This window comes from Choloepus didactylus, chromosome 6 (genome assembly GCF_015220235.1).
Source record: "Choloepus didactylus isolate mChoDid1 chromosome 6, mChoDid1.pri, whole genome shotgun sequence".
NCBI classification, from domain to species: domain Eukaryota; kingdom Metazoa; phylum Chordata; class Mammalia; order Pilosa; family Megalonychidae; genus Choloepus; species Choloepus didactylus.
The window spans coordinates 105,275,295-105,299,232 of NC_051312.1; the positions used below are offsets into that span (position 1 = coordinate 105,275,295).

Here is a 23,938-nt window from a genome sequence, read left to right on the forward strand (position 1 = left end):
GGAGCACAAGAGAAAATTAAAATTTAAATTAAATAGAATACACAACAATTGCATTTCAAACTATCTTCGTATTTAATAACAAAGTGATATTACATTAAAGAAGAACAAGCTTTAAGGGCAATAAAATTGGTACTGATTTGCTTCTGTGCACAAGGGCTCCCTCAGATATGGAGTTCTTTGTCATCAATTCAGATTCTTGACTTATCCCTATCATGTACGGCCAGTATACACGAAAGGTCTGACAGGGAAGTTGAAGGGGTTATTGGGGTAGGCCCAAATGATGGTATTTTGGGTGACATTCAGAAAAATCACACTTCCAATCTCAGAATCCAGAAACACACCAACCCGTCCACGAGGTTTCTGTATATAATGACAAAGCAATGGGGCAGTGGTGAAGACATTGTAACGATTATGCTCCTTCACACATAAAAGAAGAAACACACCCTCAGCCTCAAACACTGTGCCACTCTTCCTTATCCAGGAATCACTGCAGACTCCTAGAGCCCAGTCCCAAGAGTCATCCACGTCCATCTCCCAGTAATATTTCCCAGAGGTGAGGGCCTCGGTCCCCCATGTAGCAAAGTAGTTAGATCTTTCAGATCTATAGGATGAGTCTTGATGGTCATGCCAAAATATCCAACTTCTCACATCATCAAACAGTTTGATATTGTGATTGGTTGTTTCATCATGAAAGGAAATGCTCACTGTAGAAAGAAAAGAATGTTCTAGTCATAATGAATTTAAAAATCCCTATGAGGTCAGAGAGTCTACCGCAAGTCTCACTGGAAAAAAACAGGCCAAGACTTCAAGGGCAGTTACAGCTGGATGATACCAGATTCAAGGGCTACCTGTGTATGCACAGAAGAAACAAACACCAAACTATAGTGGAAAACGTTCCTTAAAAATCAGGATTGTAAAGTGGAGGACTGTGTTGTCAGCTTCTGGCTGGTCACATTTCATAGTACATAAAAGCCTGGAGACCTGGGCTTCCATGGCAGCTCCTTAACAATGTAACCAACCATAGCTGCCTTTCACATCAAAAAACATCTTAGACCTTGTGCAAATTCAAATGTATTATGTCCCCCAGAACACCACTATCTCTGAAGCAATCTTGTGTGGGCAGACATAGTAATGTTGATCAGATTATAATTCTTTGATTGTGTGTTTCGATGGAGGAACGTCTTGGGAGAAAGCCATTTTGAAACCAGAACTTTGTAGCAGACACCAGCCACGTGCCTTCCCAGCTAACAGAGGCTTTCCGGATGCCATTGGCCATCCTCCAGTGAAGGTACCTGATTGTTGATGACTTGCCTTGGACACTTCATGACCTTAAGACAGTAATTTTGTAACCAAATAAACCCCCTTTATAAAAGCCAATAGATTTCTGGTGTTTTGCGAAAAGGCAGCATTAGCAAACTGGAACAGGTTTTGGTACCAGAGAAGTGGGGTGCTGCTGAACTTGCAAATATCAAACATGTTGGAATGGCTTTTTGAATGGATAAGGGAAGATTGTGGAAGAATTGTGAGGAGCTTGATAGAAAAGGCCTAGACTGTTTTGAAGAGACTATTCATAGAAATATGGAATTCTAAAGATACTTCAGATGAGGCCTTGAGCAGAAATGATGAACACGTCATTGCCAATTGGAAAAACAGTGATCCTTGTTTTAAAGTGGCAGAGAATTTGGCAAAATTGAGTCCTGGTATTGGATGGAAGGCAGAATTTGAAAGCAACGAGCTGGGATACTTAGCTGAAGAGATTTTGACACTAAATATTGAGAGTGTGGCCTGGCTTCTACTTGCAGCTTATCATAAAACGGGAGTGGAGAGAGAGAAGCTAAGAACTGAACTCTTGGGTGCAAAGAAACCAGAAATTGATGATTTGGAAGATTCTGCGCTTCCAGAAAGTGAGACCCCAGAAGCTACAGCCCCATGTGAGGATTTAACCAAACATGGAAACCGGCTGCCATTTCAGTACAAGCCAAGATTGGAGATGGAGTTATCCAGAAGGGATTTGTCGAAGCTCTGGTTGTCTGATGGTTTCGACCCCTGTGTACTTCATTCCAAGCCAACAAGATTTTTGTGAAATCAATTTAGATGGAGATGCTGCCAGTCTGGACTGGAGGAGATGGAAAAGGGACAAACTGAAGGAAAAAATTTCTTCAAAGACGGAACCATAGAGATTGAAGTCTGGAGTCAGGAGGTTTCAGGCAGGGAGAATGGAGCACCCCACGCAGGGGGAAAAAAGTGAGTTTGCCCTGGAGGCAGAGTGCAGGCCTTCCGCCTCTATGCTCAGGAAAAGTGTTGCCACCCCAGGCCTCAGAGAGGGTGGAGGACATTCCCCAGGGACTGGGGAGAGCCTAGCTGCCAGCCCACTGTTCGGAGAGGGGAGAGCCTTTGCCCCAGAGAGGCAGAGTCTGGGTGGCACCCCGAGGTTAGAAGAGGGTGGGTCCAAGAAAAAGGTGGTCTCCCAACATGTGGATATGTTGGAGTACTCATCCCAGCATTTATAGAGAAAAAGGCTGCTGCTTAAGCTTTCAGAAAGTGTGGGAAAGCTGCTCTCTCAAGCCCCAAGGATACAATGTTGCTCTGTGAATGACTCTCAGACTTTGATATGTAATGAGTTTGCTCTGTGGGTTTTAGGAACTGTTTTGGCCCTGTTAACCCTGTTTTCCTTTCAGTTTCTCCTTATTGTAATGTGCATGTTTATCCTATGACTAGCCCTCCTTTGTATATTGGCAGTACATAGCTAGTTCTAAGTTTCACAGAACCACAGCTAGAGGAGAATTATGCCTTCGGACAGACCACACCTATAACTGATTCTGATTGTTTACCTATTGTTAATGAAATGATTTAAGTTTTTGTGATATTGCAATGGGATGAATGTATTTGTATATGGAAAGATCATGTCATTTTGGGGTCCAGGAGGTGGAATGTGCAAGTTGGAGTGTATTATGTTATGTCCCCCAAAACACCATTATCTTTGATGCAATCTTGTATAGGCAGATTATTAGTGTTGAGTAGACTGTAATTCTTTGATTGTTACCATGGAGATGTGACACACCCAGCTGTAGGTGATAACTCTGATTAGATAATTTCTGTGGAGTCGTGGCCCTGCCCATTCAATGTAGGCCTTGATTAGTTCACTGGAGCCCTATAAAAGCTCAGACAGAAGGAGCGAGCTTGCTACAGCCAAGAGGGACACTCTGAAGAATGCACGGGAGCTCAGATAGGAGCTGAAGCTTACAGAAACATTTTGGAGACAGCCTTTGAAAGCAGTCTTTTGCTCCTGAGAAGCTAAGAGAGCACAAACGCCCCCAAGAGCAACTAAGAATGACATTTTTGAGGAGCTGATGCTTAGAGAGGAACATCCTGGGAGAAAGCCATTTTGAAACCAGAACTCTGGGGCAGACGCCAGCCACATGTCCTCCCAGCGAATAGAGGTTTTCCAGACATCATTGGCCATCATCCAGTGAAGGTACCTGATGGTTGAAGACTTACCTTGGACACTTTATGGCCTTAAGACTGTAACTTTGTAACCAAACAAACCCCCTTTACAAAAGTCGATCCATTTCTGGTGTTTTGCGAAAAGGCAGCGTTAGCAAACTGGAACAGACCTAAATAAAGGGTGATGACATTGCCAGAGATTTTATGACATTCCAGTTAATCAAACAAATTTATTCTTAAGAAAATCTAAACCTGTTTTCTTTAAGAAAACTGAAATTTATAACTAAGAAAATCTAAATATTGAGTAGTTTCCTGCTCAGAGTTTTCTGCAATTTATGCCTCGTTTTATCTCAGGCCTAGTCTTCCTCTGTCTATTAGGTTAAGTCTCCAGGTTTATACCTACTCTGGAACTCCAAATACAGCCTCATCAAACACCAAAATGGCTTGTTGTTCAAAAATTCTTGTTTTCAGCATAAAGACATTTTATGTTTGCTCACACATTTTTTTCTGATTCTATCAATTAAATTGCATATTATAACAAATACATTGTCAGAATACTTGTTTACATTCCTGAATCACATTTATCCTGTCTCCATCTTTCATTTAGTGATTTCCATAGTATCAGTGCAAATAGGACTGCAAATGCCTCTTCTCAGGCTGTGCTCCTCTGCTAAATGGAAGGTTAATAAAGAAGGAAAAATTCCCCATGGGAAACCACTATGAAAGACCCCATATGGTCCCACTGAGGGGCTGACACTCACCTCGGTAGCAGCTGAGTGTGTCCATCAGTCCAGTGATGGGCCCTGCACTGAGCTCTGGGCTCACAGGCTGGGGCATGTGCAGCTGCACTGACTCACTCCTGCAGGGGGAAGATTCAGTGAGTCTCTACGGTGCCAAAGGCTCCATCATAACATGTAAGAAAAGATATAAAGATTGAACTGACAATGTTCTTCAGACCCTTTAAGTTTTGTATTGTACCTTCACAATCATGGGGTAGGATAAAGCATCCTTAGGGAATCTTTCCTGCTTTTCTTTTCTGCCTGCTTCTCAGAGGTATAGGACTTTCTCACTGTCTGGGAAAATCTTGTCCTTGTACCTCAATGTGTTTTGTATTTTCAAATATGAATTTATAGGTAGCTGTCTTCTAGCAACTTGTGATTGATTCTTTTAACATGTAACTCCCTGAGACACAGGGTGGGGAAAACAATGCTAATTTCTGAAAAAGAGGGACAGGGAATCATATTCAGTAAAACAGACATATCCATAGACAAACTATTTAATCTAATCTAAATAATTATGCTGTTGATTTGTTAGAAGAGGCTAGACACCTTCAAAGCCCACCATGTACCTTAGTTTGCAATGAAGACAAAACTTACCTCGTCAGTATATCTCCCAAATCCTGTTAACAAGAAAAAGAAAGTTAGAGTTTGTCAGATGAGTGTTCTATTCCGCCATCCCGTCCTTGGATTAGAGAAAGTATCAACAACCACAATCCCATCATCTTGTAAATTAATTATCCTTCTCCTCAATAAAAGATTTTACCAGTACCAACACCTTGATGGAATCAAAATTCTTGATGAATACTGTACCTCAAGGGTGACTGAAGAGAGAGAAGGCCCTGGGTGGTAACTGTGGCAACCCATGCATAACTGTTTGCAAAGTGGTTTTCCCAAGGCTTGTCCCTTATTGGTACCATGTAATTTAAAAGAGGGACTTCCAAAGAGAAGGATTTAAATGTCAGCTTTTCTCAGATTCCTCTTTGTTGTCCAACTGGAGACAAAAACTGAATGCCCCTGTATAAGTGGTCTCTTCTGGTTTTTAGAGAAGCAGGTTGATAAGGAGCATTTTAGAGGAGAATGTCCCCTAGGGAATCCACTACCACTATTCGATAAAGCCTTGCTGCTCATGGTTAGGAGAGGAGCTGCAGACCATCTCTGTCTTTCCCAGTTAGGAATTAATCTCTTCCCCATTATGCAGTTGGTAGCAAATAATTAATGGAGGTCAATCATGGCACATCAACTAACATAAATATATTGTAGGCATGTCCTCGGTTTTTACCTGGAGCATCTCCGGATCTGGTTTATGGCACATCATCATCAGTTCTTCATACATTTCTCTTAGTTCTTTTCTCTTTTTATCCATTGTGGCTTCACTTATCTTGAGTTGCTGTAAAATACTTTTCCCTTCCTCTGTCAATTTCTCTAAATGTTGGTTTTCTTCCTCATGGAGATCTGGATGCAAGTTCTCATACACAGATGTGATCATCATTCTCCGTATAGACACATAATCCTGTAAGAACATGGATTTCCTAGATGACATACCCAAGGTGACTTTAATATGGTCCATTTAAAGCTCATCTATTTTTCTTTGAATCATGACTTCTATCAATCAGCTGCATACACCCTAAACTCACATCCACCCACTTCTTTGAAAGTGCATATTCCTCCATTTCTTTCCTTCATTTATTTTCCACTACACGAGGACCCAACCCCATCCTTTCCTCAAATCAATTTCATCCATTACTTTAGTTCCTAAAATATCTGAAAAAGACTCTTTCAGATAATTTCTTTTTGTTTTATGTTCTCTTATACCTGAAAAACTAAAAGCAAGCAATTGAAATTTATGGTTGTTACTAAATCATTCTATTAAATATTATGACCTCTTTGTCCATAAATTATTCTCTTGTTTTAAACTTCAAGACCCCACAGCTTGACCATTCATTCTCGGCAGAAATGCTGTATATTACTCTCAGGATTAGAAACCATCAAGCAAGGTCTTCCTGAAACTCATAACCACAGGCCCTCAAACTAATTTCTATCCGCATAGTCCTTTTTCTGACCTACTTGTGTCTATGAATGGGTTTACCTCCTCCAGTTTAAGGCTACAGGATCCCATATATTCCTGCCCTTTTAAGGGCATTCATTTCCATTCCCTTGCCTATTTTATCTCAATATTGATGTTCTCTTCCACTTCCAATCCCCGTCTTTTCCCCCTTACCTAAACTTTTCAAAATTTTCTGTTTTCTACCTACTTGAACCAATACAGGATCATTCTCTAGCTAACGCAGTTTCATTTTTCACCACTACACACACAATTCTTGCTGTTCTCACCTATTTCTTCCCCATGGGAACATTGAACTAATTATTCTGAATTATACCTAGGTCCCAATTTTAAGCTCTTCAATTTCTAGAATTCAGCTCAGACGGAAATCTCTGCCTAAATTACCCAGAGATTTTTAATACCTACTTGTCTTTCAGAACTCAGTTGATTTTGAAACTGAGAAACTTGTAGCATCCTGAACAATGATTACTGAATTTCTCCAAATCCCTGTACGTGCCTATATTTTAGCCCTTATTGTACATTGTTCTGATGGCCCTTTTTCTTGTTGCGGATGTATTAGGGAATAGAAATCCTAACCAACAGGCATGCAGTCCTACATTTGAAAGATGGATACATTCCCTATTTCCACCCATTCACAGAATCTCATGGAACACGGTGACTTAAGCTCAACTCCTCGAGGTATAAGTTTCCACCACATCTGCCTCAAACTGGTTCTGAAAGGAAACATGGTTTCATATTCACCTTCCATTCATCAGTTATTCTGTTTTCTTCATTTAGATTTCTGTGGTTTTCCTGGATCTTTTGCCTCAGAGATCTCATCTGCTTTAAGAGCTTCTCCTGTAAAAGAACTATGAATTTGAGCACCACAGAAGCAAATATTACAGATTTCAGGGTGGTAATGAATGTTAGATAAATGGACTATAGGAAAGTGTAAGGATGATGACATTTCTCTATTTACCCTCCATAACTATCAATTCTGAGAAACTTCATACCAAAATTTAATGTTATTCTTTGTCTGACTGCTCTATGAGGAATTCATATAATATGGCTAATCTGCAGATACGTATCTTGCCTCAGATTTTTGGTCTATAGATGCTAGTTCCATCCCCTTCAGTATACTCTTAAATGACTTCATTTTGCAGTATTGCTAATTATGTTCCTAAAATAATACTAATAATTAAAAAAAACCTCTTTACCCTTACAGTTTTGGTCACCAGCAACTCTTTCTGAAAATGGGGGGGTTTACAATTGCTAAGCATTATACTGCCTAATCCAAGTAATAATACCATTCATATAATTGTCATCCCATTTGAATGCAAGGTCTTTGAAGACAAGTATAGGTGTTTATTTTAGTCATATCTTTATATTTGGTGCTTAAAAAAGTACCTGACACATCCTAGGCACTCTGTAAAGAGTAGATTAATCACCCATCATGATCCTCATTTTCCTTATATCTTAGCAATAGTATTCCCACTTCTCAAAGTGCTCTCAAAGGTCTCACTTTACCCGGTAATCCTCAGTAGCGTGTTCTACGGGAGAGTGTTTGTGAGACTCGTGCTCCTGAGTCTTCGAGCAGAACAAACACAGCAGGTTCTTGTCCTCTTCACAGAAGATCTTCCTAGCCTCCTTGTGCGTCCCACACATATGCTCTTCAGAGCTCAGAAATTGGCAGAGATTTAATTGTCTGAGACGGGACACAAGATTCTTCATAACAATATTGGTTTTGAAGTCTCTGCACTGTGAGGTTTCCCTGCATGTGGGGCATTTGGCAGAAGTATGGGCTGCTTCCCAGGAAAGATTGAGACAGGGCCTGCAAAAGCTGTGCCCACAGTCTATGGTGACTGGGTCTGTAAGGTAGGTGAGGCAGATGGAGCAGGTGAGTTCTTTCTGGAAGGCTTGAGAAATGTCTGAGTCCATTTTCCTGAGGTAAGAAAATCAGAAACTCACTATTCTTTGGTGAGGCAAAGACTAAAGGAAAATTTTACTCAGGTTGTGACTCAATAATATACTTGTGTCTAGAACAGGATAGGATTTATCTTGCATATGACTCAAATTAGAAAACAGGCACAAAAATAATCAAATTCTATAGAAAACTCTGTGGTTATATATCCAACCTGCTTCTACTCACCTAACATCTTTTCACTTCCTTAAAAGCACTCCAGTTTTTTTGAGGAGTTACTTCCTTTCAAAGAACTTTTGGAATTGAGGAGTTTGACACAATACATGGCTCCTGGGGTTGGCCTTGTTTGGTTTGAAAAATCAGTTCTTATGCTACTTGCCAGACTTTGGTTTATCCAAGGCAATGGACAAATTCTTTTACCTTCAATAGCTTGTTTAATGGTCTTAATTGTATCTTTGCTGTCCTTTGTTTTCTCAAACAGAATCCACCAACCAAAAGCAATTTCTGAATACATAATAATTAATAAGGACCAATGTACACGCTGTATACTACAAATCTTACATGAATATACTAAGCAGTTGAATTTTCCCTCCTACTTTTGAATGTACACTTCTGCATAAAGCAAAAGAGAAATTGATAAGATTATTGCTGTATACTCCATGTCTTGTCAAACCATTATCAAGCATCCCTTCACATCGTGAAAAGATGTAATTATGCAATAACAATAATCAGCACCAGAAAACAAATCGTGCTTTTCAAAATTAATTTTCTTTAGAAATATTGGGTCCTCGTTTCCATAGAACATGAATGAAGATGACACTCTCATTTCTGATATTTCTGCATGGTCACTAGTAACACTTTTCTTCAGGCCAAATCATTTCCTGGCTTCTTTAAGATTTAAGCCAGAACACTGATATTTCTGAAGAGATAACCTATACCACCATAAACAATTTCTTCTCAAGTCATCAATGCACTATTTATTTCTATTTTGTAAAATATTCTCTCCTATGTATAAATTTTGCACATAGACAAAACGTATACACATGAAGAATAAAATACTGTTAATCCATTTTAGGATCGACACCAGATATGAAATTATAAGATATCTGGAACTACTTTCTGTGTTTACATTCCACCTGAACAAACAAGGAAGATATAAAATAAAAAATTAATCATCATGTGAATTCCAAAAATATATAGCCAGAATAGATTAAAAAATAACTTAAACCACAAGTAGGTTAGCGAAAGGGAGACATTTTTTCTAAGGAACCTAACAATATCACTTCTTAGACACAACCTCAGTTTGCTGATGGATAAATTAAAATTATGCTTTTTTTTTTTTTTTTTTTTTTTACTTATTTGGGTTTAGGGAAGCAGCAGAAACTCCTCTGCTGCAAATTGTTTACTCACCTAAGGAATATGTCAGTTCTTTCACCAGTTCTTGCTGTAGAAGCAATACTATGGGAGTCAATTGAGGGCTCAGGTCTCACAAACTGGTAGGAGGTGCTTTCAGAAGTCTCCTCAGCTGGGAGGTTCCAAATGCTCTCTCTGTCCTGAAGAAGAATGAGCCTGGCTCCTGGTGGCCCTTTATTTAAACCTCAGGACCACACCCATTTATTTCATGTGATTAGATTGTATGGGTCTTAAGTTTTAATATAGATGATTAGATTTCTTCAAAACAAAGGAAAAGATTGAATGAATATATTTGCTAATCTCCATAAACCAACCTCTACAAACATCATCTCATCAAGTCATGGATTTTTAACCATGAAACCCCAAATTCTGAATTTATATCTAGGTTTTGCTGATTGAGGACATTTACTTTTAATGTATAAAAAGGTGGAAAAGATGATGTCTTCAGTTAATGATTTTAGGATGTCTTAAAAAATTCAGAAATGTTTTGCCTTATTTTGACTTTACTTATATTCTCTCATGTAGGCTTTGTCATATTTCATATATTGATTTATTTTGTATTTTAATGTAAGAATTTAATATGAGAACACTTTGGCCATGTCTTCAGAATGGAGATTCCTCCTACCCCTCACTCTCTATGTTGAACTTCCTGTCCTTGTTTTATCAAATTCTGTAGGATGAGAACTTACAGAATAATACTTGATGATAAGGATGGCAGAGAATATCCTTGATGTACTATTCACCTCAATGAGAATTCATCTATCTCTCCCTTTACCATTATTCATCTTTAAGCATAAAATATATATTGTATAATACTAACGAAGTAGCCCTGAATTCCATCTTTATTAAGGATTTTTATCAAATTAATTTTCACTCTCTAAGGAGATAATTGTATCTTTTAAGGTAGTAAATTATGTTGATAAATTTTCCACTATAAAAAATCACCCTTGCTTTCTAGAAGTAACTTCTTTGACCATGTTCTATTGCTTACTAATCCATTGTTTAAACAGTTTAACAATATTTATGATTTCCACAAGAACATAAACTAAATTGATAGTGACTTTTTATTCATACTGTCTTTACTTTGAAAATAATCAAGTGTTATTCTCATTTAATAAAATCATTTTGAAGCTTTTTTTTCCTTCATCATCCAAAATAAATAAATAAACAAATAAATTTGGAATTATCAGTTCCTTAAGAACCCCTGTTACTTTATTAAACAGCAGTTTAGATTTTCTGTATCAGAGTCAGATTTGGTAAATTTTCATATACTTATAAATTTATCCATTTTACTCAGGTTTTCAAATATATTTGCATAATGCTAAGGAATGAAATTTCTTGGATAGAAATTGCTTGGTCATTCAATAAATTCACATTTCAGCTTGTCAGAGGTCCAGGTGGTATTCTCCACAAAGTTTTGAACTTCTGCCCATTTTGCACACATTCCTTTTATCAAGGAACTGGGGACATCCTCTCTTATCTCCTCCTAGCCTGAAGAAATCTCTTCAAACACCTCTTGTTGCTGCTCCTTCTGCAGTTCCTGCAGCTCTTCAGCGTTATCATTGCTCATTTTCTTAGGACCCATGATGAAAAAAAAGTGCAAAAATGCAAAAAATGATCACAGAAACTCACATAAGTTGCAAGGGGATGTGCACAGGTCAAGAGCAACCGCGTGATTAACACGTGAAATTCTGTTACGGCTGGAAAAGGTAGCGAGTCACGAGGCCATCAGAAAGGACAAGTTCCAGCTTGCATGTCGAGTACCAGATAAATGACAAGTCCTAAGACAAAACTTTTAGGTCAAATGCATGGAGTACCAAATTCAATGAGTTTCAAAGCTAAGGTACCACTGTATATGTCATTTATTTCCTGACAGTTTCTTCAAGATTCTCAGTTATGATTTCTCTTTCCCTATCACTTTATATTACATGTTCATCGCTCCCTACTAGATATTGCTCATTCTGGAGTTATCTGAAATAAATTAATGTTATAATTATTCCAAACTTCAAAAGAATGGAATTTCTTTAGCCTGTGAATTTAGAAATCAATTTATTTCTTGCTTCTTTTTCATATTATCCTTTAGAATTCTCTTTCCTGATATTTTAACTACATATGGGAATAAATTTTTCATGGTAAGATAATATTTGCTTATATTAGCTAATTCACTTATTTATCCATTCATTCATCACATATTTTTATTGTACAATGGTCTGAGCACTGTGTTAAATAGTGGGAATGTAGTAACAAATAAGAATATAGTAGCAAGTAAGACAAATATTGCCCTTACCCACTGATGATTCATGGTCCAAAAGAGGACAGCCAGCTTTGCTCTTCCCTGTCAAGCAAAGGAAACTTACTTCAAACTGGCAGCCAGTACCCCTGAGGCCCTGCCTATGATAGGGGGACACTGTGCTTGGGCAGAACCTGGTCATTGCAATTCATGGATACTAAACCAAATCCATTCCAATTCTCAGGTAAGTTCCCTCTTCCCTGTGCCCCTTTGACATTCCATTTTAATAGCACATGCCTTTTTGAAATACCTTAGCGTCAACTGGTCAGTAATGCTAGTGGGGAAGAGAGAAAGAATGGCGTGAAGAAATCCCAAAATGTCAGATTGATTTTGGGTATATTTGAATTCATCCTCATAAGAAGGAAACATCTGAGACAAAGGAGCACCAGCTCTTAGTGCTTATTTGGAACCAAAATGGAAATCTGCCACCAAAAAAGATGTTATATGCTAAAAATATTCATCCACTTCATCAACATGAGACTAAGTTTCCTCAAAATCAAAGACTGTTGGTATAAACACAACCTTCCAGTATGTTTCCCAAGTTCTACAGGAAAAGAAAAATGAGTGTGATGTTATACACAAGAGTTAACTACCACTTCGCTTCCCTCTAGTACTCTTATATTTTAAAACTAATATATATTTTTTATTCTCTCTAGGTAATAATCAGAGACTTTTTCCTAACACAACAGAAACTAAACTAGGAAGAACAAGACATTCAGAGCGAGAGTTAGATGGAAGGGGCTCAGGAAGAGGTTATGGTTATGCAAGATCATCTGGGTTCCCAGGGGCATTGCCCCTCTTATTCCTAAAGAGAGTTTCTTCCACTTAGAAAGTAACTTAAAAAGAACAGGAAATCAAATAACAAAATAATTACAGAGTTTATTGAAATTGATTTCCAAATACTCCCCATCTTGCCTCTGTAATGGGCCAAGCTTCAGTGTCTTCAGGAACCTGCTCTATGTGGTTCTGCAGAGATGCTGATGATTTAGGGGATCATGATGTAGGAATTACCCCCAGAGGTGAGAACCCTCCCTTGGCAACAGTTTTGTGCTTTGATATAACCTGTCATTGTGGCTCATACTCCTGATCACACTGGAAACATTTCTCTCCTATGTTTTCTATTAAAAGTGCAAATGTTTCCCAAAGACTACCAGGATATGAAGAAATAAATAACTGGACAAAGAAAATGATGGGAGTCAAAGAACATGTGAATCTTCCCTGAAACTAATGGCATGTGCAGCCATCATTTCAGAGTTGTGGCAACACTGACTAGAAAAGGATTCCTGTCTCTGAGCAGCTCCACCTTGGCCTTGTGGCAGATCTCAGTCAGCTCTCTAAATTTCTCTCAGACTTTCTTTCTGTTGAATCAGTCACACTTCACTACCCTTGCATTGTTGGAAAATCTCTTCTGCTTCCCTCTCCAGTCTTTCCAGGTGGAGATGCTCCTCCTCATAAAGAAATAGATGCATCATCTATTATTGAGCCTTGATCAACACCTTCTTTAAGACCACATCATCCTGCATGGATGTTGGATTAGAAGAATCAGTTACCCTCACTCCTAACAGAAAACTGCAATCTTTAATAATTCTTTTATAGGAGTCATCAGGCAAGATCTCCATAAACTTCCTATCTCACTACCAACTCTTGAATATTTGCTACTGTTTTCTCTCCATCCTTTCTCTGTGCTCAAATCAACCCCCCATTTAAACCAAGCCCTCTAAGTGGCCCCACCTCCCTCCCTGTGATGCTTCCTCAGGGTATTTACTCCCTCAGTTATTCCCTCCCTCACATAAACCTTCCATTACCTCATTCATATAACTATTTAAATATACTTAAGTATGCACCATAATGCCGAGATCAAAACCAAAGAAAAGTTTACTCTATTGTTCCTATAGCTACTTCTCTATTTCTCTCTCTCCGTCGCAACCAAACTTAGGCAATGGTGCTTGTATACTCATGCCTAAGTAGTTTTATCCAAACTTTCAGAATTGGTCTAGGAGTACATACCAGGTCCTGGTTACCTCTTATATAGTGTTGTTTCTGAGGGTGTGTGTGTGTGTGTGTTGTTTTGTTTGTTTTGCAGTAGCTTGTAATGAACTGTATCCTTGGGATTACAGATATACCATTTGAAAGCATCACTATTCCCTGGGAAGACATCGCTCTCCTTTAACTGGTAACTTAAATTTAGCTAAAAAGTCTACTCAGCATTATGCTAACATTCAAAAAATAAAACAGTTGCATTCTAACCACAAATACCAGGATTTTACTAGCTTATTAATTTAGATTTCTTTTGTGCTTACTGAGTCAATTTCCTAAAAGTGCCCATTTCCTTAAAAAGTAGCTTCTCTTTCGAGTACCTCAGATATGGCTCTCTCACTAACCCAGTTCGGCAGGTGAACTTTCTGCCCTTCCCCCTACATAGGATCTGACTCCCAGGGGTGTAAATCTCCCTGGCAACGCAGGATATGACTCCCGGGGAGGAATCTCAACCAGACATCATGGGATTGAGAACATCCTCTTGACCAAAAGGGCGATGCAAAATAAAATGAAATAGTTTCAGTGGCTGAGAGATTCCAAATGGAGTCTAGAGGTCACTCTGGTGGGCATTCTTATGCACTATATACATATCCCTTTTTAGGGTTTAGTGCATTGGAGTAGCTAGAAGTAAATACCTGAAACTATCAAACTGCAACCCAGTAGCCTTGACTCTTGAAGATGATTGTATAGCAATGTAGTTACAAGAGGTGACAGTGTGATTGGGAAAGCCTTATAAATCATACTCCCTTTATCCAGTGTATGGATGGATGAGTAGAAAAACCAGGACAAAAAACTAAATGAGAAATAGGGTGGGAGGGAGGGGTGTTTTGGGTGTTCTTCCTTATTTTTATTTTTTATTCTTGTTTTCACTTTTTCTGATACAAGGAAAATGTTCAAAAATAAATTGGGGTGATTAATTCACAACTTTTTGATGGTACTGTGAATAATTGATTGTACACTTTGGATGATTGTATGACATGTGAATATATTTCAATAAAATTGAATTAAAAAAACAAATTATAAACTTAAAAAAGTAGCTTCTGTGAAAAGAAATCATGGGTTTTAGTGACAGAGAGGATGATCTTCTAGATTGCATCCACTTACCTTTGTGAAAAGGCAGTGATTGAGTGAACAATTATAATCTTGAGTTACAATGGGGTGGTCAGAGGTCCCCATTTTAAATCAAAATTGTTTCTCATATTTGGAGAATCATAGCAAAGGTGACAGAAACATATAATAGAGACCTGGAAGGGACACTGGATAATATCCATTTCCTGAGAAATTTGCTTTTAGATGTTGTATAACCTAAAATGGAATCCAGCTTGCCTCAGCCATCAGTGTTCCAGGTGCCACCTTCTCAACAATAAACCAACTGCACATATTTGGCCAGTGGATCTAAGTAAAGTTCCCTGGAGAAGGCTCAACCCAGCTATGATTCTAGTGTCAAACTGGCTGAAAAATTGGGAAAGGGTCTGCTAATGTATTGGGATTTACATTGAAATGTGTCACTTCCACTAATTTTATTCTCATCAATTCATTACTATAATTCTCATCTTTCTCTCTGATTTAGGATTTTAAGATTCCAAATTGCTTTACAGGCATCACGTACCCTGTATTCCTCAGCAGCCCATTCCCATGGTCTGTGGCTGTGACCCACATGCTCTGCGGACTCAGAGCAGAGCCCACAGAGCAGGGTCTTGTCAGCCTCACAGAAGAGCTCCTTTGCCTCCCACAGATCTGCGCCTCAGAGCTCTGCTCATGGCAGAGTCGACTTTTCTGGCAAGGGCAGCCAGCTTCCTCAGGATGATACTGGTTTTGAAGTCTGGCTCCTCTAATGTTTCCCTGGACTCCAGACAGCAGATTGGAGCTTGGGTGTCCTCCCAGGAGAGGCAGAGACATGGTCTGTAAAGCTGTGGCCACAGTCTATGGTGATGGGGTCTATGAAACACTTCATGCACATGCAGCAGGTGAGTGCATTCAGGAAGGTGTCTGAATCCATGTTTCTCAGATAAAAAAAAGGAAATAGGAAGAAGTAACTCTTCTTCCCTTATGAGAGGATGTTTTGACTTGAGCTGTGTCTAATCTAGCTATTAATTTATCCCCAGTAAATACCCAGAGCTGAATTAAAAAAAAAAATTTTTGTAAAACACAAATGAGGAAATGAGATACCAAGAGAAGAATTCTGTGTCTTTTTCTATTAAAACAGCAATGACTTCAATCATACATGAATTACTTGACTAAATCATAAGATTGGGGCAGAGGGTAAAAAATTAGGATGATGTCAAATGTAATTAGAATAGCCGATTGATTCAGAAACACATATGAACATATGATCTCTCTCTCTCTCCTGCCGCCACCCCCTCCCCTGTCTCTCCCTCTCTCTTTCTTTTTCTCTCTCTACTGCCCCCCCCATCAAGATTTCTACATATTCTGACTCTGCAGTTGAGGGTAAGTTTTCTTAATGCCTTAACCACAAGTTATTTCTTATGATTTCCATATCAATGCAGGATTAACTTCACCTTCCAAACATTGACATGAGCTGGTTAGATTTTTACTTCTTACAATTGGATATGTGAGAATTGGTGCATGCTTTCACAGTTCAGATTGTTTTGTCACTGAAAGAGAGTAGTTTTGGACATGTGCACAGTCCTCCAGAACACCAGAGATTAGTATGATTTTATGAAGAAAAGGATTTAGCAGGTGGAGAGCAAGGACAAGAGGACGCTATGTGTGTCAGTGAAACAAACCTCTGTGTCTTGCATTATTAACTCACTAAGTGGGTTGATACACCAAGGTATACTTTCAGCACCAATTCACATAGAAATCAAGTGAAAAGACAAGACATGGGTTACAGCTTGCACATAATTCCAAGAGAGTTTATTTTTATTTAAAGAAATTGAAACAAATTCATAGAGCTAACGTTATTACCCCTGTCAGCAGTGAGCATGGTTCTTGCTGGTTGACGGCATTAAAGACAATCAAGTAGGCACCGGGCTAACTTCTTCAGGGATTGGTGTTTCCAGTACATGTGGCCTGGTTTCTGATCTGTCCCTTATCAGGTGGCTCCAGAGCAAAGAAAAGGTCTGAGAGGGTAAGAAAAGGAGCATGAGGGGAAACTACAAATGAGGGAACTGTTGTCCAGATTAACAAAGCTAACGATACCACAGTCATAATCCAGGAACACCCCAACATGGCCTAAAGGCCTTTTTATACACTGAGATAAGAGTGGGGAGGAAGTGAAGAGTCTGCACTGTTCACTCTCTGTGATACAAAAAAGGAGAAAAAAATCCCTCAGAGTTAACCAGCATGTCATTCCTCACTGACCAAGAATCATTACAAAACCTGAGAACCCAGTTTGAACAGCTCCCCACATACACCTCCCAATAATGTCTGCCAGAAGTGAAGAACTCAGCTCCCCAGGCGAGAAAAAACTTAGATCTTGCTGGACTATGGGTCACATCAAGATGATCAGGACTGAAGAGCAAATGTCTCAGGTCTTCAAACAGAGGTATGTGACAACTGATTTTCTCACGATCTAAGGAGATACACACTGCAGAAAGAAGAAAATGGTCAGTTAAAAAATGGCCTTATAAAGCCTGATGGAGAGGGGTTCTACATAGTATCTAGGGATACTCTGTTACACCTGGAAATATGGGCTCAGGCATCAAAATACTTTTAGAAATCTGCAAGTCCACTGTCAAATCCTTAAACAGACAAATGGGAGAAATCCATGAATTTTCTTGGAATATATAAGGAAAAGGAATAATGCAAAGCTCTCTGTGACATTTCCTGGTACATTTCAAATTGGGAAATATTGATAATCAAAGTCAGCAATAAAATTAGCCTGCCCCTCTCCTCAGTAAATGTAAAGTAATAATAATGATGGCAGCAATGTAATAGAACAATAGGAATTCTTAGTTCTCAAAGTGACCAATTTGCCTCAGATTTGAGGATTTGTCTCTAAAACATGCAAAGATAAAGTAACCTGAAAGAAAAAATATTAAGACATAATTTCTTTGTGAAAATTGTCTTTTTGCCAGGGTCTCTTTTGAACAAGAAAAGGGATAAATCCAAGAAAGATTGGCAGCTTACTTTGTGACTGTTTATATAAACAATTGTTTTGGGCCCTTAATAAAATTGACGATCATTCTAAATATTTTTGTGTCAGGTGAATAAGATACGTTCATCATAAAATTTATTTAATAGGGTTAATAAAAGGGAGAAAAGCAAAAGTTCAAATATTTTAGGTGTCAAACAATTCAATAATAAACACAAAATAAAACTTGGAATCTACTGAATATAGATGAAAATTTACATTTCATATGAAGAGTGAACAGTGTATCTCAGCATGCTGAAACATAATTTACAGAGACACACTTTTTCTATGGTTTACTGTCTATATAGCTTATTACCTTCTATCATATTAGGCTTTGTTTTAGCTAGTTTTTTCACATATATAGCTGTTTTCTCATAAGGGCACATTTGTTTATAACAGGTCCCTAAAAAGAAACCATTGATTGATCAATGGTTAAACATTCCCCGAAAGTGAGCACGAAGGGAAGAGAAATTACATCTGTCCCGCCAAAGTATTGCCTTTTACCTTGGAAACGGCTGAGCCTGTCTATCAGTCCAGTGATGGGCCACAAACAGAGCTCTGGGTTCACAGGCTGGGGCATGCGCAGCTGCACTGACTCACTTCCGCAAAAAAGAAGACAGTTACTCTTTCTGGGTCCAAAACTTTCATCACAATGATTATATTTTTGAAGATGCTTCTTAAAGTCCTCACAATTAGGTTCAAGGATATGAATGTAACTCCACAAACTGAAGAGTGCAGCAAATGCCAATTTATTTTATGAAAAACAAACTAAAACCATTCCCACCTCCTTACACTTCAATCCTGATACACAATCCCATCTCAACCATGACTGTATCTGATTCCTTCCTCCCAACTGCAGGGTTATCCAAAACAGCTTGAAGTGGAGGAGGACATTCAAGAAGGGCTCTCTGGTTTCCTATCCACACTATGCACCACTGAAGGGTTCAGTGTCTCAATCCTCAAGCCTCCCTAAGGACTGATAGGCCAGGGGTTCAAGAGCTTGGACTAGGCAGGGTGCCTGCTGCCCGGGGTGCAGCTTCCCTAAGTCACCACACAGGCCTTGTAAGTATAAGAAGATAATTGAAGACGGAATCTGACATCAGCTATACATGGAATCCCCAAATTATTGATGGTCCTCCATTTTTCCTTTTCTCAACCTGCTTCCACTTTGCAATTATTTGGAAAACCAGCCTCTCCCACATAAGTCCTTGCTTAATTTGGAACATGTTTTCAATGTGTTTACAATTTTGAAAATTAAAAACAGGAATGGTAGTTATCTTCAAGCAACTTCTGCATAGACCTTGAAAAAAACATTCCCTTTGAAATTTCTACCTTCTGAGAAAATGAGAATAAAAATATTTTGAGGGAGATTACATTATCATAACAAATACATTCTCACTTCAGCATCCACAGTCTGATCACTGTCACAATTCTTACAACTTAACTATAGTGGCAAACTTACTTTTTCAACATGTCTCCAAAATTCTGTAACTAGAGAATGGGAAAAGATAAAGCCTTAGTAGTAGTATTCATCACAAGATTCATTATGATCTCTCTCTCAATTTCTTAGTCTCAAAGATGATGCCTTAAGATGATAGCAATTGGTGTCAAGGACATGGAAACAGAAAGAGAAAATAAAGTGTAGATTCCCAAATTACTCATATTGCCAAGTCCAGATGCAAACCAACATATCTTTAAACTAGCTTCCTGCTGTAGTTCAGGGACTGAGTATGTATTGGGAGAATTTGTTCAAAGGAATTTTTCTCTGAGGTGGTTACCTCCATATTTTCACAAACCATTGTTCTTCCTGGATATGGCAAAAGTCAACTCTGTTCAAGAGTGACAGGCAATACCTTTATCACATAATTCCAGAAAGCATCATTCCAAAAACAATGGAGGAAGGCAAAGGGAACATAGACCTCATTTCCATGCAGTTCCCTGAATCCCCTTCCTCAGTCCTTACCTGGAGCAGGTCCATGTCTGGTTTATGGCATATGTCCTTCAGCTCCTCATACATTCCTCTAGGAGCTTCCCTTTTAAGTCCACACAGTCGTCACTTTCCTTGAGTTGTTGAAAAATTTCTTTCTTTTCCATTTCCAGTCTCCTTAAATAGTTTTCCTCTTCATCATGGAGCAATTGACACACCTTCAAATATTTAGCATAGATTATTTTCCTCCATAAAGGCACAAAATCCCAAAGTGACAATGGATTAATTTTTTCATGTATCCAGGCTGTGTTTATCTATGTATTATTATCTGCTGTTTTGTCTTTTACCAATTTTCCACAATCACTGAAACCAGAAATATCCTCAAATACCTTACCTGCAGATTGACTCTTCATACTCAGGAAATAATAGCAAATATTTTTTAAAGAATAAGCCTTTCTGATATTTTTATCTCCCAGTCCACAATCTGCTTGCTAACCAGGACCTTGGCTCTATGAGTGCCCTTGCCTCTTCCTGTCCAAGGCTCCCATGTCACATCTTAGCAGACTTCCATGAGGTCCTCAGAACCACTGTTCAACAGACAACCACCTTCCAGTATTAATTCCTTCTCTTTTTACTCCATTTTTCTTTTTTTTTCCCTTCTTTCCTGAAAACTTCTTCTATTTATGCTCATTGTTTTGCAAACAAAACATCTGCCATTGAAACAATGTCTTTATCTGATTTTTATGCTGTTACTTTTACCCCCAACCAAGAGATTTCATGATCACATGTATACATTCACTATATTCATTAAGAGAATCATGATATTTCTCACAGGAATTTAAAATGCAACATGTCTCAAGCTACATTTATTATTACCCACACCCAAAACCAGCTTTGCCTCCTCCATTGCTGACCTCAGTCATTAGCAATGAATCTGTGTCTCAGTCTTGATTTTATCCTTTAAATATTCCATTTCAATCCAATCACTATTTTCTGACATTACTCTGTCACAAAGAATTTCTCCTGGATCCATTCACTTTGTATTATCAGTGATCAGTTAATTATGGTTCTTCCTTTAAGGATTCCTGTAACTGCCTCCTACTTGCTTTCTTGACTCCCATTTTGCAGTCTTCCTCTCAATTTTCTCTTTATATGGTTCATCCAAATGAAGTTTGCAAAGAAGGATTGAGAGCATATTCCTACTTTGATTATAATCCTTCAGAGGGTTTCATTTATACTCAGAAAATAGTTTGCTTCTTAGAACATATCAAGTGACCATTCAGGATGTGACACATAATAATGACTATAGCTTAACTCATGCCACACTTGGTCCCTTCTCTTCATATACAGCAGTCTTACTAAATTTCATTTTTCAAAATAAGCCAGACTCCATCTGTCTCTTTAAGTCTGGTTCATTCCACATGCAGTGCCATCCATCTAGCATGCTTACATGACCGTAGTCTCATAAATAAGTCACACCCAGCTTTTACATTTGACTTCAGATTGATCTACTGTTGCTCCTTGTCCTTCACATCAGTTTTTACAGTGGAGAAGGAAAGGGAAGTTTGGAGAGGGGAAATATGTTTAGTCTGAGATATGTTGAGTTTAGTCATCTCTATTTAACATGCTATTTTCCCAGATAGCCAACTGCCCAGTTTCTAATCTTATTCAGGTGTTTGCCCAAATGTGATCTTCAATGAACATATTTTCCAGCCACAACTTTTAAAATTAAATTTGTCAAAGCTGCCTTCCTTATTTCCTTTTCCTGTGTATTTTTCTCCTACTCCTTTATCACAATTTATCGTACTATAAATGTAACAACTTTTCCTTGTTGATTTTCTATCTCCCCCTCTACCTGATATGCTCCTCGACTGCAGGAGAGTCTTTCTCTTTTATCTATTTCTATATTTCTGTGGCCTACAACAGTCATTGATACACACAGTAGGCACTAAGTAGGTTGAACAGTGAGTATTAGAAGTTGTGTCTTGGATATAATGCTTTAATAATCAAGAAAATTTTTATTGATCGTTGGCATTCACATTCTCCATTTTGATTCCTTTCTTAGAGGTTATGAATATCTTTAATATTGTTTGTTCATGTTTCCATCAAAAAATTTACTTCTTTGAGAATAAAATGTACATTTATATTACCTCTCCTATTTCTAGTGTTAATTCACATTAGTGAATCAATAAATGATAGAATTCAAATTCCTCGGGCAGGCATTTAAGTTCCATCTTAAACTAACCTCTGTTACATTTTTACACACATATTAACTATGTATCAGCTAATATGAGTTGTGTGGAATGCCCAAAAGGCTCATGTTCATCTCTTTTCTGGACTTCAGTTCCCACAGATTTACTTGCCTGATATGGCCATGAATTTCAAGATTCAAATTGCTCTTCATCATGAAAATAATTTTTATCTCGTCTGAGCATCTATTCCTGAACTTTCAAAGATTGCTAAGCTTCTGTGAATCCCTGTTTTTCTCCCAGTCCACTCATTGCACTCCATGAGAATGGTGGATTTTCCTAGGTTGTTTTTGTTTTGTGGCATTATTCAGGAAATAAAAGATTTTAGCTGGATATTTTGATTCTAGTAAGAAATCCTAACAGACTGCCATGTTTCTCTATATATGAACAGATAGGACCCTTTTCTAGTGGTAAACTCAGTCATAGAATCCCACAGAGTAGGATTTCAGTTCAAGTTCTTATTCTAACTCTATGGTGTGTCACAAGCTGTGCTGAGGGAAACAGGTATTTCCTTCCTTGTCATGTTTGGATTTTGTTGGTTTTTTGGTTTAGATTTTTCAGGTTTTCTTGTGTCTTTTCCCATACAGACCTCATTTGCTTCAGTATTTTCAGCTGCAAAAGAAGAATGAATGTGAGCAACAGAGAAGCTGATGTTGAAGATTTCAGACCCTCACTGATGCAGAGGGGTAGAGAATGTGAGATAACTGAGCGCTAAAGAAGGCACAAAAGGCAGGGTCTCTTCATAGTTAAGCCAAATTGTCAAATCTTGGAGTCTTTTATAACCATAGAATAAAAATCCAAAAATTAAAAAGGGTGTTCCAACTCTGAGTAAACTGGCGCCTGAATTTTGCACCAACTGATCAATCTTTGTAAGTGAAACTGGTTTCAGATTTTAGTTGTACTATACTAGTTCTTATTTCCTCCTACTATACTATTGTTCTAGCTATTGGCTAGGATTTCTAAGCAGATTGGAGGCGGGGCAAGATGGCAGATTGGTGAGCTGTATGTTTTAGTTACTCCTCCAGGAAAGTAGGTAGAAAGCCAGGAACTGCATGGACTGGACACCACAGAGCAATTTGACTTTGGGCATACTTCATACAACACTCATGAACACGTCGAACTGCTGAGATCAGCAAAATCTGTAAGTTTTTGTGGCCAGGGGACCCACACCCCTCCCTGCCAGGCTCAGTCCCGTGGGAGGAGGGGCCGTCAGCACTGGGAAGGAGAAGGGAGAACTGCAGTGGCAGCTCTTACCGGAAACTCATTCTACTGATCCAAACTCCAACCATAGATAGACTGAGACCAGACACCAGAGAATCTGAGAGCAGCCAGCCCAGCAGAGAGGAGACAGGCATAGCAAAAAAACAGCAAGAAAAACTCCAAAATAAAAGCGGAGGATTTTTCGAGTTCTGGTGAACATAGAAAGGGGAAGGGCAGAGCTCAGGCCCTCAGGCTCATATGCAAATCCCGAAGAAAAACTGATCTCTCTGCCCCCTGGATCTTTCCTTAATGGCCCTAATTGCTTAGTCTCATAGCATTTCAATAACGCATTAGATCTGCCAGGAGGGCTTTTTTGTTTTTGTTTTTTTTACCTTTTTTTTTTCTGTTTCTAAAACAATTACTGTAAGAAGCCCAATACACAAAGCTTCAAAGACTTGCAATTTGGGCAGGTCAAGACAAGAGCAGAACTAAGAGAGCTCTGAGACAAAAGGCAATAATCCAGTGGCTGATAAAATTCACT

The 23,938-nt window shown here is 38.5% G+C and overlaps 1 protein-coding gene across 1 annotated transcript; it reads right to left on the minus strand.

The window, feature by feature from the left end:
* Window positions 1–210: 210 nt before the first annotated feature.
* Window positions 211–8,202, minus strand: LOC119537241 (tripartite motif-containing protein 43-like). The gene is made up of 6 exons (XM_037839773.1): window positions 7,792–8,202; window positions 7,027–7,122; window positions 5,503–5,733; window positions 4,821–4,843; window positions 4,206–4,303; window positions 211–704 (listed from the first exon to the last, which is right to left on the minus strand). The coding sequence occupies exons 1-6, from the start codon at window positions 8,200–8,202 to the stop codon at window positions 211–213; spliced, it is 1,353 nt and encodes a 450-aa protein (XP_037695701.1).
* Between the last annotated feature and the right edge of the window lie 15,736 nt (window positions 8,203–23,938).

Coding starts and splice junctions, on each gene's coding strand:
- LOC119537241 (XM_037839773.1), bottom strand. CDS start 8,202: ATGGACTCAGACATTTCTCAAGCCTTCCAGAAAGAACTCACCTGCTCC. Junction 7,123..7,791: donor ACGCTACTGAGGATTACCGG/GTAAAGTGAGAC, acceptor GTTCTTTTACAG/GAGAAGCTCTTAAAGCAGAT. Junction 4,844..5,502: donor CAGATCCGGAGATGCTCCAG/GTAAAAACCGAG, acceptor TCTTGTTAACAG/GATTTGGGAGATATACTGAC.